This window comes from Protopterus annectens, chromosome 9.part0 (genome assembly GCF_019279795.1).
Source record: "Protopterus annectens isolate FY-2018-M chromosome 9.part0, PAN1.0, whole genome shotgun sequence".
NCBI classification, from domain to species: domain Eukaryota; kingdom Metazoa; phylum Chordata; order Ceratodontiformes; family Protopteridae; genus Protopterus; species Protopterus annectens.
In genome coordinates, this window is record NC_056743.1 from 473,207,239 (window position 1) to 473,219,747 (window position 12,509).

Below are 12,509 nucleotides of genomic sequence, written 5' to 3' on the forward strand. Positions count from 1 at the left end.
TCTTTTCTTCCCAAAGTGTCTTCAGCAGCCAATATTAATCAATCTATAAATTTGCCAGTCTTCTTCCCAAATTTTCAGAATAGCGGTGAACGTAAGCTTCATTTATTGGATGTCCATAGACAGCTTCGTTTTTCCCTCCATAGGACTAAGCCCTTCCGGAAGTCGGATAAATTGTTTGTCTCCTTTTCAAAACCATTTTTGGGCAAAGCAGTTTCAAAAGTGTCCTTAGCAAGGTGGATCACTTTTTTTTATTGCACAAGTTTATAAGGACAAAGGTTTATCTCCTCCTTGTGTACTGAAGGCTCATTCCACTAGAGCAGTGGCCACTTCCTCAGCTTTCTCGTCAAGAGTTCTATTAGACGATATCTGTGCAGCAGTGACTTGGGCCAATTCGCACACATTCATCTCTCATTATAAGTTGGATCTTATTTCTAGAGGGAGAGCATCCTTTGGCTCTGCAGTGCTCAGAAATATCCTTCCATAACAGCCTCCCAGGAATACTAGTAGCTGGGGACTCTGTCCCATATGTGCAGAAAGAATGAAGTCAACTACTTCAGATAAAGAAGTCATGTTCTTACCATAACATTCCATCTGAGTAGTAGACTTCATTCTTCTGCACCTTCCCTCCCTCTGTCTTCCTCACTCTTCAGGGTTTCCTGTTTAGGGTCGTGGTTATGTTGTTTTTTAGTAACACAAACTCGATCTGGGGCTAGATAGGAGGAAGTGATGTAATATAGGTAGGGGAGGAGCTTGGAGCTCGTAGCTGATGCTTGAAAAGTTTTGCCGGCTCGGATCCGAATCGGATCCGTATACCCATATGTGGAAAAGAATGAAGTCTACTACTCAGATGGAACGTTATGGTAAGAACATAACTTCTTTTTTAGACTTATTGGAAACACTCACCATCCAACCCAATATCATATTCATGGGTGACTGTAATTACTGTTGCATTAACACTGTTAACTAGGAAACCTATACATTGCCAAACATACAGGTACAGAGATTCCTGGATTTTGTAAACATACTCTCCAGACCAGATTGTCAATACACCAACCGGGGGTGCAACCATACTGGATCTGACCCTCACTAATATGATAGAATGCTGCACACCTCCTACTATAATGTCTTCCCTGGTAAGGTCAGACCACAAAATGGCTTCTTTAGAAGTAAAAGCAAAACCTGGAATGTTCAAGAACTAAACTAAGGCCAACTTCCTGCTATTAAATGATAACCTGGCAGAATTTCAAGCCCCCATAAACCATGACAACACTGCTGGCTATGCAGAACTGTTCACAGAAACCCTTTACAAGCATGTTAATAGCTGCATAGAGGCAGCTGTACCCACCAGGAAGCAGTACAGAACTAGCTCAAAAAACAAACCACCCTAGTGGAATCACGAAATCATTAGGCTGTATAACAGAAGGAAGAAAATCATGGTAAAAATTTGGAAGTGCTACTCCCAGCAGGATAAAAACACTCTCACCAAACTAAATAACTTGTAGGATACATGAAGTCTACCAAAGCTAAATTTGAGGTAAATTTGACTTCCCAAGCCAAGGACAACCACAAGGCATTCTTTAGCTATGTCCGGAACCTCAAAAGCAATACACAGTTGTGTGCAAAGCTCATTGTAAATGAAATCACCTGTACTGAGCCAGAAGGTATAGCAAACCTACTGGCTGACAAATTCAACTTCAACTTTACCCTTCTCTCCCCCCTCAAACTTTCCTCAGGAAATACCATCAAATGTAACCCCCCACCCCTATCATTAGAGAACAGATCATCAATGCTCACTCTAAGGTCAAAAACACTGCATCAATGGGCCCAGACAATATCCCAGGATGCCTTATAAATAAAATAGCATGAAACATGACCTATATCAAGGGCCTCTGGAACTACTATTTAACTGTAGCTTCCAGACAGGCTTTGTGCCTCACGAATGGAGAACAGCAACAGTCATCCCTCTGAGCAAAGGTGGGCCATCTACGGACCCTGGAAACTACAAACCTATAAGCCTCATTAGTCTTGTATATAAAGCCATGGAAAGAAGTATCATGGAAATGATCAACAGTGATATAGTAAACCTCCAGACACTGGACCCAACCCAGTTTGATTTTGTTAAGGACAGGTCATGCCTACTCAACTTGGTGGACTTCTTTGAGAAGGTCACCAAAGCAATTGATGAGGACAGAATGATTCACTTCTTACCTTGACCTGGCCAAGGCATTTGACACTACCCCACTTGGGCATTGTTGACAAACTCAAGAGGTTCGGTACAAACCCATATGTCACCCAGTGGATACCCATATGGCTCACAGATAGGACTCGGGAAGTTAGAATTGGGGAGTCCACCTCTACAAAAAGGCAATCACAAGTAGAGGCCCTCAGGGAATGGTCCTTGGATCGCTCCTTTTTTGGCATTTACTTCTCTGAAGTCATGGCCAATGTCAGTGGTATCTGAGTGACTAAATTTGTAGATGATTGCAAATTAGGAACTGTCATTGAACACCACACTGATACAAATGTCCTCCAGGAAATTCTGACACAGTCAAACAACTGATGTCAGAGCCATGGACTAAAACTAAATACCAAGAAATTCATAATGGTATCCTTTGGGAATTCATCCATCCCTGGTAACCATCATACTGACAAAACACCCCTTAGAGTTAACCCAGTAGTCAAGGACTTATCCTTTGACCATCATGTGTCTGCAGTGGTGATGAAATCATTCTATGTTGCACAACCTTTAAACAAAAATGTGGCATCTAAGTCCAGGGAAGTCAGTGTTCCAATGTATTCGGCATTCATCAGACTTCTCATTAAGTACAGTGCCACATTTGGTAGGTACCTAACCAGCCATATCCAACAATTGGAACATCCACAGAGGTTCCTCACTAAAAGAATACAGAGCGTAAGTAAAATATCTTATGCAGACTGCCTCAAGGCCCTATCCCTTTATTCGGTCTCCTACAGGGTTTTGAGGGGAGATGTCTGCCTGACATACAGGGCATTGTCATAGCCCACTCTGATGGACCTCTTGCATATCATTAGAACAAAACGCACCAGAATTATCTGTTCTAAAAACTTAAACCTTGCCTAAGATATAAATAGGACGTGCTGGAGAGACAGGTATGTATCCCCGAGAATACCCTGTCTCTGGAACAGGCTCCCCATCCATGTAAAGCAGTGTTTTCACCCTAACCCAGTTCAAGTCCAACTTGGACAATTAGTTGGAAAACAGGAAATTCATCCCAGGTTTGGCACCTATGTCTCTAATGGACACAGACAACCTGTAAGTGGTTCATCCCCCAGACCCCTGCTTGTAAATGTTTCATCTCCCAAGTCCCTGCTTAGACTTATCAAGGGTATCAGAATTTGTCAGAGATTTGGGATGCATGGCTAGGCTTAAAAAGGCCCTTGTGGTCATTAGCTTGGTAAACACTTATGATATCAATGTATAATCTGTTACCTCTTCTTCCTCATTCAAGTGTCCTGGTAACACTGGATTTAAAAGATGCCTATTCATCCAGACATTAGTTGTGTCTTAGAGTCTTGGGTGTCTGGATCACATTACTAGTTCTCTGCCTCACCCTCTGAACTATCCACTGCACCAGTAGTTTTCACAAAGTGTATTGCTCCAGTTATAGCTCATTGCAAGCTACAAGGGATCCAAATTTTTCCATATTTAGACAATTGTTTTTATCTTTGCAGAGACTTTTTCAAAGTGTCTGGAATCTCTCATTTGGGTGAGAGCTCTCCTACACAGACTGAGATTCCAAGAGAACATTCAAAAATCTTTTTTGACTCCACATAGGATTCTGTACGTGGGGTGTGTATATCTAGATCTGTTTGTAATGTTTTTCACTCGGACTTCTGCCACTGCAAGGGAGTACCTCAAGATTTTGGGTCATGGCATCTATAATTTTCATGATACCATTCGCAAGACTCCACATGAGAAAGATGCAGTGGTATCAGAAGTCTCTTTGGTCCCAGTACTGACATACTTTGTCCTTTCAAATCCCAGTGCTGGGGTTTGTGAGAAGAGAAATCGCTTGGTGGAGACAGCAAATATCCTTAAATCAGTGTCTCCCCTTCTCCATCCCTTTTCCAGAGCAAAATTGTGTGGCAGACAAGCTGAGCAGGACCAGGGAAGATCCTCATGAATGGAAACTAGATCAAGGGGACGTCCAAGATTTGATCCTTCTGTGGGGAGTTCCTCAAGTAGACCTTTTTGTCTTCCCCCAAGCAATCAACTGGCAAGACTGTTCTAGGACTCCTTGCAAAAAAAAAACCCTGGAAGACAGATGCATTTTCTTTTCCTTGAACAGGAATGTTCCTGTATGCTTTTTTACACTTTCTTCTAATATCCAGGATACTTCTGCCAATTCAGAAGGAATCCCTCAAAATCATTGTGCTTGACTCCCTTCTGTCCCAGGCAGCCTTGGTTTTCCCTTCTTTTGGAAATGGCTAGGGGCAATTACCACAAACTTCCTCACAGACTGGATCTGCTTACACACATTCATAGGTTCATAGATTAATACTAGGCTAACTGCCTTGTGGGCCATTTTAAGCCTAGCCAATTACCCCATGTGAGAATCAAACCCTGCACCTTGTGTTTGTAAGGCAAACACCTTACCCATTATGACAAGCAAATGGAAAAGGTTTTCTATTTGAGGCCAACAATATAAGCAAGCAAGCATTAAGGGCTAGTTGTTCTCTAGTTTAACAATATTTGTGTGAATTAATATCCACTGGCCTTTCGTATTCTTTTATCAAACTTCATTTATTGGCCATTTTGTCATGTCTGGCCATGGATCCTCCTCTTTCAAATCAGTCTAATATCAAAATGTTCATGAAAGGGGTTTGCACAAGATGACACCAAGAAAACTGATGGCCCCTACTTGGGATCTTAATTTGTGTTAGAGAAGCCAACAATTGCTCCATTTGAACATGCTTATCTGTCTGATGTGAGGTTCTTTACATGGTAAACAGTTTTACTGATTCCTCTGACCTCTGCAAGAAGGGTATCTGAGTTGCAAGCTCTTATGGTGAGTCAACCCTATCTCATTTTCCGTTGGGACAAGGTTTCTTTGAGAAATAATCCTACTTTTATGCCTAAAGTGGTGTCTGAGTTGACTTTGTCATATTATCTAAATCCCCATTTTCTTTCATGAACCTAAAAATGAGGGAGAAAGGATACACCATACCGTGGATGTCCACAGACAACTCTGGTACTGTCTTGACAGAACTAAATCGTGTACTTCTTTGGATCAGTTGTTCATTTCTTGTGAAGGTAAGAGGAATGGATAACCTGTGTCAAAACACTCATTTTCAAATGTTTGTCTAAGGCTGTTACCTCTTGTTATATTCACCATAACAAAACTGTCCCAGGCATGGTTAAGGCCAACTTTACCAGGGCTTTGACTTTATCTATGGCTGTTTGGAAAAGGTATTTTAGAAGTATTCTAAAAGCTGCTATATAAGCACTAATTTTGATTCCTTCTCTAGGACCATATCAAGCGGTGCTAGGACCATTCTCTAGATGCTCCCAGACTCTTCTCCTGCCATCTCCCAAGTGTAGTAAACTAGGGTAATTTATCCGTATAGCTAAGGCTGCTGCAGTAATGGTCAATATGATGGCCACAGTACAGTTGTATAAGTAAACTTACCATAACAGTAGATGTTTGAATGATCACTGCTGTAATACTCTCCCTTCCTCCGTTCCCTTTGGGGTTTTTTTTGGTGTGATTTTCATGGAAGGATGTGGGCATTTATATTTTTTTTGTTGGTAGCACTGCCCTTTTTTAGAGGTCAGCCTCGTTCTGTATGCTGGCAGGAAAGCTGTCAAGGTCTTCATGCCCAGGCTTGTCTTTTACTCAGTTCAGCTGAATCTGCCTGACAGTTTGGGCTCCTGGAAAGTGCCCTGAAGCTTTGTAAACTGGCTGGTTGTATAGCTAAGGCTACTGCAGCAGCAGTGGTCATTTAAACATCTACTATTACGGTAAGTTCAACTTACACAAGTGTACTTTTCAGTTATGTGATCTGTGCCATCTGAAGGACTGTAGCCAAAGAAAGAGGTTTCCAGATGAACCTTAGTTATTCTCCACATATGTTGGTTTGAATAAAGCTATAGGAGTCTCTTCCTTCAGTTAGGGAAGACCTTACAGCCCTTCATGTATAGACTTTGTGTTTTTGTATTCTTCTCCGACTTCTGTAGGGTTATAGCCAAAGAAAGTGTGTTCCCATCTCCACCTCACTTCTCCCCCAGATGTTGGTTTAAATTTACTTCATTGAGTGTTTCTTGTTTCTTCATGGCTGTTTTCAGTTTTTATTGATTTCTGTGTACAACCTGTGGACTATAAAATAGGACTTTCAGTAGCTAGGAAAAGCCTTTTGAAGTGTATGGCTAGCTACGTTTTCCTTAAGCATCTTTTTTTGCTTTTCAGGCCTCAGGAAACAAACTACTTTGTACTGATGATAGCTTCTGAGCACAAATGCTCCAGCTAAGGGAGTCCTTTCCTAACAACGAGAAAAAAATCATACTCATTTCAAAATATTGCTACTGAAAGTGCCAAAATGTAATGGCTTCCGTAACGGAGAAATTACTTGAATCTGTTCATGTCCTCCTAACAAATAATACGTTCAGTACCCCCAAGCTAAGCACCCTGTTTGAACACGATTGCTGTCTTCCTCTCCATTGCTCTTTTCTCTTTCCGTATTATGGTTCTCATCTCCCTCTCAAGTTCTCTTTCTCCATCTCACCGCTGTCCATGTCAAAATCTTGATTTCTGTAGCTATCTATCCCTCCCATGCTTATAGCAGTCAAAAGGCTACAAATAATCTTCTAGACACCTGGGTTCATTAGAAAAATTTGGAAAAAATGTGCAAAAGATATGCATGATTTCATCTTTTAAAATCTTACAATGATTCAAAGAAGTGTTTTTTTTTTCAAACTTAAGGCCTCTGTTGGCAGTTTAAGACTTTGCTTTATTTTTGTCTGAGGAATATAAAAAACATCTTTGAACAAGATATATCAAACTGTTTTAATGTCTTAAAATAATTAGCAGATCTTACATAATTAAGCAAGGAATTCCACAGCTTACCAAAAAATGGAAAAAAAAAATGACCCTGTTAGCCTGAACCTAAATTTGGTAATTACACCAACATGTTATTATGTCTTATTCTCTAATCGTGGTGCAGAAAATCTGTCCCCAAGATTGCTGCTAAGATTTTATCACTTGGATACTTTTATACAAAATCCACCCTCAGCAATCTAAAATTGATGAAGCAATGAGACAGATCTTACTCTGTTAACATAAGACAAATGATCAAATCCAGCTACTTGCCAAATAAATGTTTGTTTGTTTTTTTTTTTTGCATTTGCATTTGCTCAAATCTGTTGAGCTGAGAAATTCCAAAAATGTAAAAGGGTCCAGCATATTTAACAGCTGGACATATACTAAGTGTATTTTAAGCATACCATCCCTTTCCCTAGTAAAAACACTACAAAGTATATCTTAATGAAACTTTAGCACTTCTTAATATTATTATTAGTGTGCAAATCAAATGACAAGGAAGACTTGGCTATGAAACCCAGGTCATTGGCTTGATTAGATGAAGAACAAGCAAAATTATCTCGAGTATAAGGATAGCTATGGTCATTAGCCCCAAAGTGCTTATCTGTACATTTATTATTGTTAAATTTTATACCCTTCAACTATACCCACTCAGTTATCAAGATATTTTTGAAAATAATGATCCAATATGTTAATGAAAATACTGCCACCCTTTAAATTATCAGTAGATTAATTTAGCTACAAATGGTCTAAAGTTGGACAGTCACATATTTATAAACCAAATAACAATGGTCCTCATACTGATATCTGTGGTAGACCCTTCCAAATAATTTTGTCTCTAGAGCATTTGATTCTAATTCTAACGCTACACTTCCTGCCTAGTTACCAGTTTATTACCCATCGTACTGCATATTCATTCATATTTGACTTCCTCAAATGACTTCCTCAAAATATCAGCAAAAAAAGGGTTGAAAACTGATATGGCTTTGGCAAGTTCTAAATATACCACATATATAGCCAAACCTTTATCTATGGAATTCATAAAGTATTTATAACATTTAATCAGATTAGATAAACTTGATTGTCCAGACATAAATCCATGTTGGAAAGTATATTTACTAAAATTGAACATGTATTTAAAATATAAGCTCATTGTTTGCTGAAATCATTTCCCCAAGATACAGGTAAGGCTAATATTCCTGTAATCATTAATAGTGTGGCTTATGGATTGGAATAACGATTGCCTCTTTACATATATCTGGCACAAAGCCTTCAGTTAGAGTTTTTTCAAACAATATATTAAACACAAGTACAAATTATCCGTTATCCTTTGTAAAGAAATCTCCGTTAGGCCCAGGTGATGAGTTCATTTTGATATTTGCCAAATTATCTTTATATGGTCATCCTATAAAAATTAGCAATTACCAAGTACCACTGGTTTTAGCAATTACCAAGTACCACTGGTTGATTAGGAGTCATTAATTTACTACTTGTTGAACTGTCAAAGAACCCTTCATCAGACAAGTTTGCTTAATATTCTGCTTCAGTAATATAATCGGAGCCAACTTTTAATTTTGATATTAACAAAAACGTTTGCCTGTCTGTCAGCATCCACATCTCCCACATATGGGAGGAGATCGTGGTCCTGGCTTCTCAGCTTTCGCTGAAGTCTTCAGTAGATATTCTGTTTGAAGTCAATGTCTTGGCCTCCTGGATGAGATGTCTGTCATTTTACAAGAGGCAAAGAGGCCGATATGATAAAATCATACCTGACCAAACTGAAAAAGGTTCTCAGATTGGTTTGGTGTTAGGAATATCACCCAAATATTGCCTAGTGGCAAAGTGGCAAAGACCTTGCAGTTCCTGGCTGAGTTACTAGATAAAGGTCTGTCCTATACATCCATCAAAATATAGCTTTCTGCCCTTTCAGCATGCTTCCTGTAGAAGCCCTTTATCTTTCCATAGCTTGATTATACCATTTCTTAAGGGGTTCCTCCACATAAAACTAAAGGAAACAGATCCCACATTCTTGAGACTTGAAGTTTGTACTGCTGCAGCTGATATTTATCTCCCTTTGAGCATAGGACTCCTGCACTTCATAAATTACATCCAAGAAATGTTTGTGTAGTTGTTACATCAGCCATAAGAATCTATGAACTTCAGTTTATCTTGCACAGGGAACCGTATATGGTTTCCACAAAGACCTAGTCAGTTTGAGGATTAATCTCACTTTTATGCCAAAAGTGGTGTTGGAGGTAAGCCTTAAAAAGATAGTACAACACCTGACATTTCCCCAAAACCACAAGATGGGGGGGGGGGGGGGTACTGCATCTACTGGATGTCAACCTGCAACTTAATTGCATTGCCAGGACCACGTCCATCAGACTGAGTCACCAGTTATTCTTTTTCACCATCTATTTGTCTTTTTCCAACCTGGAAAAAACTTTTAAGCTGAATTTATTCCAAACAGTGGCCTGTATAGTCTTCTGTCTTAATAAGAAAAGCTGGAAGGTGAGATAAGTACAATGGATACTACTGCAGCCTTTGTTTAAAAAATATCTTTCAGCTTGATTTATTTATTTATTTATTTATTTATTTATTTATTTATTTATTTATTTATTTATTTATTTATTTATGTCAATAAATAATTGAACTTAATGATTGACAAACTTACTCATCCTCCATTTATATAGGATGATTTTTCAGCTTTAAAGTTTTTGTGATAGAGGATACTTTTCTTTATGGCCATCTTAGCTTGCAGAATCCATGAGTTGCTATCTCATCTGTGGGCATCTCTGATCTTTTGCAAATAAAAAGGTTTTTCAAAAAGCAGTGTCCGAACTGTCATCAAATCAATCCATTTATCTACCCTTTTAATCCTGGGGAAAGAAAAGAGAGACAGACAGAAGAGGGCACTTCATACACTGAGTGTACGTCCCCCACTTTGGATTTACCTGAGGAGGATACATAAGTTCAGAAAGATAGCTCAGTTGTTTGTATTTGCTGCAGGTAAAACAGGACTTACAGAAACTAAGAAATCCTTTTTGAAGTGGGCTGCTAACTGTATTGTCTTTAAACATAAGGCAACAAATCACCCTTTGGAAAAAGTTGCATCTAAGGTCCCTTTGTCAGAGATTTGTCTGCTCCTTCTGCTTGTTTCACATGTCCCCGTTGTACACTTGTTCAAACTTTTACCAAACATTATTGCTGGGGGCCTTGATTCTTGGAGTTGGGTCTCCTTTAGAATGTCATTTATTTATTTATTTAGTTATTTATGTAATTTATGGTTTTGCCTTTTTTGCCCTAACCTTTTAATTTACTACCAGCTTCAGCCACTTAGGTAGGTTTTATTTGACCTCATTCCTAAAATTCATTTGCTATAGAAAACCTCCTTAGTTGGATATATTAAATGTGTGTTAACCATACCAATTAATTTGCAGTTAGGCAATGGGTCATTACTACCTTGCCATGTATCTAGACATTTTCTACATCTGATTTTGATGTTTGAAATTTACTATATGTCATAAAAGTATATCATCTGGTATTTTTGCAAAGGTGGAGGCCCCCCTGAAGCTGGACCTGGAGGCAGTTTTAATTCTTGAGCTGTTGATTGCATAAGAGGAAATTCTAGGAGTTAACCACTGCAGAAGCATAGTGCAGTTCAGCTAATATGTGGGCTGTGTATTTGTCTTTCGGCTTTTCCCGGTTAGGGGTCGCCACAGCGGAACTCCGGTCCGCTAATGATTGGCAGTAGATTTTCACGAACGCCAAGGTGCCAGCTCAACGTTCAACCTTCAACTAAGGCACGCCCACTTACACATGTCTTTCGAACACCACCCAACCGCGGGGAGGACATGCAAATTCCATACAGAAGGCACTCCCCGCACTCCAGCCGAGAATCGAACGGGAGAACCTCTTGCTGTGAGGCAACAACGCTACCGCTGCACCACTGCGGGCTGTATCTTTCTCTGAATTAGCCCAACATAAGGGAGGAAAAACTGAAATCAGTGACCCATATTCTTTACTTTCAGTAAACTTGCCTGTTGGTAACACAGCCATGTATATTAACATATGGTGCTTGTTTCACTGATTTAGTTTTATAAAGTTGAAATAGTACTTCTGCAAAAAGTGTTACATATTTAAGTAATGGAATATTTTTCTCTCTTGGCTGATTTTTTTCAGATGGTATCCCTTGGCCAAATCGCCGTTTGCCAGCAAGTGTCAAAGATATGATTGAAAAATTGTTAAAAAAAGATCCAGTGGAACGACTGGGCACAAGTATGACACGTTTGGTATTATATTACTGGGATGATAATGATCTGTGCCTTCTAGTGGGATTAATTTAATTGGTGTTATTTTATAGAATACACTTTTAATGTGGTGTTTTATACTGTTTTGTTTTGATATCAGATACACAGTGGTACACTGACAGAGCCCGACAATAGCCTCCTTTTTGTTAGCTGTGAATGTAGAATAGGATATATGCAGGGTATAAAATAAAATGAAAGCCTTTTTTAGTGAGTGGTTTGTCCCTGCTTTTTTCTCTGTGCTTTCTGTAGCTGTGTTTGCTTAGAAGTGACTGATAATTTCAGTAAAAGTCCTTGCCCCCCCCCTTTATGGAAAGCCCTCTCTCAGACCTTGTATTTTGTTTGCTATTTATATACTTGAGTTCACATAAATATATAGTACCGTGTTAATTTCATTGTGAGCATGCATAAGTATAGCACATAAACGTGTATGTATGCCATCCAGGAGTTAGCAGGTTTATTTTGAAATTGGATGAGTTTTAATGTTCTCTCAATTTTTCTTTACTGTTATGTTTTCTCCTTATGCTAGTTTCATATGTTATAAAAATGTAGCAGTTATGTGGTATTTTGTGCAATTCATAGATGAAATGCAACAATTTTAATAAATAGTTTATTTTTTCAAACAGGTAAACACCATTTTATTGAAAAAGCATTTTTCTTTTTCAAGTGTTAATGTAACGTGTTAAAAAGTCCACCGAACACATAGGTATTAAATGACTGCCTTGTGATCTCCTTCATTTAGTATTACGTTCAGTCAAGACAGTCTTACATTGTTGTTTGGTTAAATAGAAATGTGGGTTGTTTAATATATAAATAATGCTAAATCAATTAGGTAATTGCCAAACTTGTAAGTTTACAGTCTAGTAAAAAACTAAGTGGTTGATTTTTGGAAAACTGCTAATTCAGCAGATTGGCAGTTGCTTCGTTGTTTTACATGGTATACTGCAGTTGGCTGTAATTACCACTTACCAGAACAGTGATGTAAGTATGTCTTGCCTGAATGTGAAAATTGCTGCAGGATATCAGGAGCCACTCATATAGCACTTCTGGATCTGTTGGTGTTTTCAAAACTGGTTTCTGCAAAAATACTTTTCTTTTGTTGTAAAAAAAAAAACTCTCTCTGGAA

General features: G+C 38.8%; 1 protein-coding gene across 1 annotated transcript in view; it reads left to right on the forward strand.

The window, feature by feature from the left end:
• LOC122811279 (microtubule-associated serine/threonine-protein kinase 3-like) overlaps positions 1 to 12,509 on the forward strand; it is a 54,798-nt gene that overhangs the window by 15,910 nt on the left and 26,379 nt on the right. Inside the window, exon 3 of the mRNA XM_044083014.1 lies at positions 11,259 to 11,354. Within this exon, the coding sequence (XP_043938949.1) occupies positions 11,259 to 11,354 (96 nt within the window). The remainder of the gene's footprint in view (positions 1 to 11,258; positions 11,355 to 12,509) is intronic.